At 28.7% G+C, this 4,777-nt stretch overlaps 1 protein-coding gene across 1 annotated transcript; it reads right to left on the bottom strand.

Annotated features, from left to right (window-relative positions):
* LOC109350768 (1-aminocyclopropane-1-carboxylate synthase-like) lies at window positions 68-1,142 on the bottom strand. Its single transcript, XM_019592065.1, has 3 exons — window positions 843-1,142; window positions 367-498; window positions 68-280 (listed from the first exon to the last, which is right to left on the bottom strand). Exons 1-3 carry the CDS (start codon window positions 996-998, stop codon window positions 116-118), a joined length of 453 nt encoding a protein of 150 aa, XP_019447610.1. The 5' UTR covers window positions 999-1,142; the 3' UTR covers window positions 68-115.

Below are 4,777 nucleotides of genomic sequence, written 5' to 3'. Positions count from 1 at the left end.
TGTCACATTTTTACTGGCTAGAAGAGATAAGTTATCTCCTTATATAAGGAGATATATTATTCTCAAAAAACAATGATGACATAAATAAAAGGAGATAGAAATTGAAATGAAGGTCTTACCCTGCATAATAAGGAGTAGGCACCAAAAATGCATCACCAGGATCTGCTAAACAAAAGGCAGTGACTTCATGTGCTCCAGTTGCACCACCACTCATGACAATACGGTCAGGGTCAAATGTGACTCTATTCCCTCTTGTTCTTGACATGAATTTAGCCACAGCCTGTGCAAATTAAATATTAGTTAGTGTATAATTAATCAAACTCAAATATGTCATTCTTTTATATGAATGTAACAATTGCTACTCACATTTCTAAACTCTGAAAGACCATGATAGTCCTGAAAGTTAGCCATGGCCTTGAAATTATGCACTCCTTCTAGAGTGCAAATGGATGCTTCTGGATTACTCATTATCCAATCTTCTACCAAATCAGAAGTAAGCTGCAAATTTAAGATAATTGAGTTAAACCCAACAAGAAAAAAGAAGATAATACATGGGTAAAAACATGAACATTAGATGTCCTGGAGTCAACTCAGTCGGTAGAGTTAGTGTCTGAAATCAAACATCCAAAATTACACCAAGACAGATTAAGAGTCTCACATTATGTAGGATAACAAACTGAATGTGCTATTTTAAGTCATAAGTTTCTTTAAGCTAATAGACTAGTGACTAGTCTTTTGGGTTGACTATTTTCATGTGTTCAAGTCGTAACTATTGTTTCACGATTTCAAAACAGAGTCATCTATGCAATTGTGAGAAGTGAGATAAGAAGCTTTATATATACCTGATTTTCTGCTAGACCCATCTGGATGACCCCATTAGGATTCATGGTGGGGTGATAGGGGTTTTCATCATAAGCTTTCCATCCATCAAAGTATGGTGAGTCTTCACCATGTCCATTACCCATGGCTATCTTAGACAATAATTGAGGTTGTTCCATTGTTTAGTGCTTAATGAAATGAAATTGGTGAAATCTAAGTCAGAGAAAGAAGCTGAGGGCTGCGTCAAGCCTTTTGGGTAATAAGAAATGTTGGTCTTAGATGTTTGTACTAGAGAATGTTATGTAGCTGTGAACTATAACTTCGAGGGGGTACTTATTTATAGGTGTGTCAAGCACAAATTTGAATTGATTTTCACTTTTTCAAATACGTGAATTACAGTTTCTAAATATAAAATGAAGTTTCCCACGAAGGAAGGGTTAGGTGACTCTGACACAAGGCAGGAATCATAATGCACTGTGCGTTGAAAATTAGATAAATCTGGCAATACATCATAGGCCGTCAATACCGACAAATTAATAATCGTCGTACATGGGCCAATTAAGTTGCTGAGAAATTATTCAATGATACTCTCTCCTTTACTATATTTTCATATTTAATCTTTGGATGTTATTTTAAATCTTATGATGTTTTAATACATATTTATATTTTCTAACAATATCCTTATTTATTATTAAAGTAGTAAGTTAATAAAAAATTTAGTTATAAGCTCATGATATCATAGGTTGGAGTTTTAGAAGGCTCTTTTTAGGATGATTGTATAGAGTCTTTAAATAAAAAGAATGACTTGCTAAGTAAATTTATGAGGTTCACATGAATTGTATGTGTATACATTAGTTTTCAATATATATTAAATGATTATTTTAGTTATATTATATTAAAATTCTACATCATTGAGTTTTTAAATTATACGTATAACCTTAAAATATATAAAAGTAAAAAAAATAGGGTTAATGTTCTATATTGAATAGTTTTGTATTAATGATTCAAAATTAATTTATTTATTTTAAATTTATAGTAAAAGTTTGAATAAAACCAATAATGTTGAGTCATGCAATAATTTTTGAAGTTGTATTAATATTCTTTCTCTATAAACAAGATAAATTGACGAGTTGAGATTCTATCTAAAGAATTCAGTATTAAAATATGAAGAAAAATAAAATTTTGATAATTTTTACAATTATTTTATTCAAAATTAATTTTAAATTTAGATTAATAAAAATTTATTTATAACATTTTTGGTCATCCCAGTCAAATACGCACGGTCCAATGCTGAATTTCAGATGCTCTGACTTCTAAATTCACGTAGTCGCAAGTCACAACATAACATGTTGTACATAAAATAGTAGAAAAGGAATTTTCTCCCCATAGTTATTGCTTTCTCTTTTACACTTAATGTAAAATTGTTCTTATATTATATTTAAAGACCAACAGTATAATATATATTATTTTCCTTTTATTTTTTTATGCATTTTCTTCATCAGCATCATAACTCCACTAAACCAGCCAATATTAAATAATAGTGTAAATATTTGTGCTCCACTGCCCCTCTATTAATTTCCATTTGTCCAACTTATATAATATTTTCAATATAACAAATAATTATATTAAATATTAATTGTTTTTGCACTGAAAAATATTAATTGAATATTACATTTTAAATTAGAAAGAAAAAACTATTCATGTTCAAAATATACATTAATCATGACTTAATATATCTAAACAAATCGATTTAGATAAATTTAAAATATAGACTTCCTAACAAAGATCATTCTAATTCTTAAGCACTTGACTCATATAGCATAAATGTATGAATTTGGATTTCATTATAGATATGGTAACTTTGTAGTGGATAATCTTTGAATACATTTGTAAAAACATTAATTCTAATAAACGTTTGAGATGTAACTTACCTACAAAAATTATTATTACGTGCATTAATAATGATAGTAATAATAAGCTTATATAAAAAAGTTCATGATAGGTGTGTAGTATAAAAGAGAGAGAAATGCCCAGTGGAAAGATCTTGGCATGAATGATCTTAGTTGGTTACACGATAATAATATTCATCATCCTTAATATTTTTTATATTTAAGTTTAGAGTCTCTCATGGTTAAAGTCTTAAAGTTTTTTTCTTCTGAAAGGTTGGTTAACCTACGAGAAATAAAATATACTTAGGTTCGTGCAATAACGTTAACATCCATATTTTATTTCCGATTTTCTAAATTTAATTTTCTAGAGTCTCCTAGGAGGGGTACATTGCCTTATAATTCCTCCAATAAAGTAGAGAATGTTCAAACATTGTATTAAGATTTAGATTGTAATATCTAAATCAATAAATATTAAATATGAGTAATGAATAATTCGTATAAAAAATTTAGAACATGCATCTTTTCTCTCGGATTTAAGGGTATTAGATGAAGTAGGTAAAAATGGTTTAAACATAATTAAATTATATCACTAACACACAATAGTGACTGATGAGAGAGTATCAATGATTGAATGGAGATCACATGTTCCACTTTTCATGTTTCATCATGTCTCAAGCCAATTGAAATATGACACATGCTTAAAAAGAAAGATAAAAGATAAAAAAATAATGTATTCATATTATTTAGTGTTATTTGATTGAGTTGGGACATGAAAACAAACAAAAATTAGGAACATAGGATCTAAGGTTCATCAAGTATCAAGTATATCAAGTATTTACTCCTTGGTCCCCTTTACTTAAATTTGGCGAAAATTCCTGTTAGCATTAAATCAAAACTCAAGAGAAGTTTGGAAACGTTTGTCGTGTGGCGAGATTATGATGGAACGAGAAGTTTTCTAATGTTAATATGAGGAAAAATAATATACAATTGTAATATCTATATATTGATAATATAAAATTGTATATGTTATCAGAGTATCATTTATCAAATTTATTGTTTACTTTTATTTAAGAGTCAATCGTAATGAAAAAATGGATAGTAAATGATATAATGATAATACAAAAAACTCATATAATATTTTCATTACCTCTTTTTCTTATAATATATTATTCCACAAATTCTCCTAGATAGAGAAGTAACTATATCACAAACTGATATTTTATTTATTAATGATTACGATTAGTAATTTCATCTCCTTCATTAAAATAAAATGTTTTCATCCTGTTGTATTTTATTTTTCAAAGTATATCAAATACATATCAAAATTCACCCCTTCAAGTGCATCACCACAAAATGGTACCATTGCAGCAATTTCACTTGTTAGAGTCAAGAGTGGAACAAACACGTTGTCGGTGGGCGACATTGCTTTGATCCACAAGAGAATGACTCCTTCCGTAGGGGTGAGGAGTGAAGACTAAGGACCACTCAATAAAACGTTCTACTTCTTTTCCTTAACCACAAATATTTTCATTACCAAACATTTAATACAATTATATTACTAGATAGAATTTAACATTTTTGATTAAGGTAGACCAACTCAATTATATGTTATAATACTCTTTTGATTTAACATCATGTTTTATTTCATTTATCAAGTTATGTATCAATCATATATATATATATAACCAAACTCTTACTTTTTACACATATATCACATGGTACCATATTTGCTGCAATTTCACTCGTTAGTGTGGAACAAAACGTGTTGTCTTTCGGTGAGACTTGCTTTGATCAGGAAGGGAAGTATCAGGACCACTGAAACAAGGAAAATGTACACCACTTTCATATCTTTCTTATGTTTAGAATTATAAAGTATTCAAATGATTAGAATGAAAGGTTTAAGGAATGAAGTGAAAAAAGTTGTTTTTTAACTGTTGGAATTACTTAATTGTCGGAATATGGTTTGTTGAAAATCTTTAGTGAGAACTTTTAGGTATAAAATCTAAAAAACTCTCAAGTCCCACATAGAAAAGTTTTGAAAAAAAAACAAGTTCCAAGTCTCACATTAG

This window comes from Lupinus angustifolius, chromosome LG06 (genome assembly GCF_001865875.1).
Source record: "Lupinus angustifolius cultivar Tanjil chromosome LG06, LupAngTanjil_v1.0, whole genome shotgun sequence".
NCBI lineage: Eukaryota > Viridiplantae > Streptophyta > Magnoliopsida > Fabales > Fabaceae > Lupinus > Lupinus angustifolius.
This window is presented reverse-complemented; position numbering and strand designations above follow the sequence as displayed.

Bases quoted from the DNA above. Each gene is read 5' to 3' on its own strand.
- LOC109350768 (XM_019592065.1), bottom strand. From the start codon at position 998: ATGGAACAACCTCAATTATTGTCTAAGATAGCCATGGGTAATGGACAT. The intron at 499-842 runs GTATATATAAAG...TTAAATTTGCAG, and splicing joins TGGGTCTAGCAGAAAATCAG to CTTACTTCTGATTTGGTAGA. The intron at 281-366 runs GTGAGTAGCAAT...TAATTTGCACAG, and splicing joins GTCTTTCAGAGTTTAGAAAT to GCTGTGGCTAAATTCATGTC.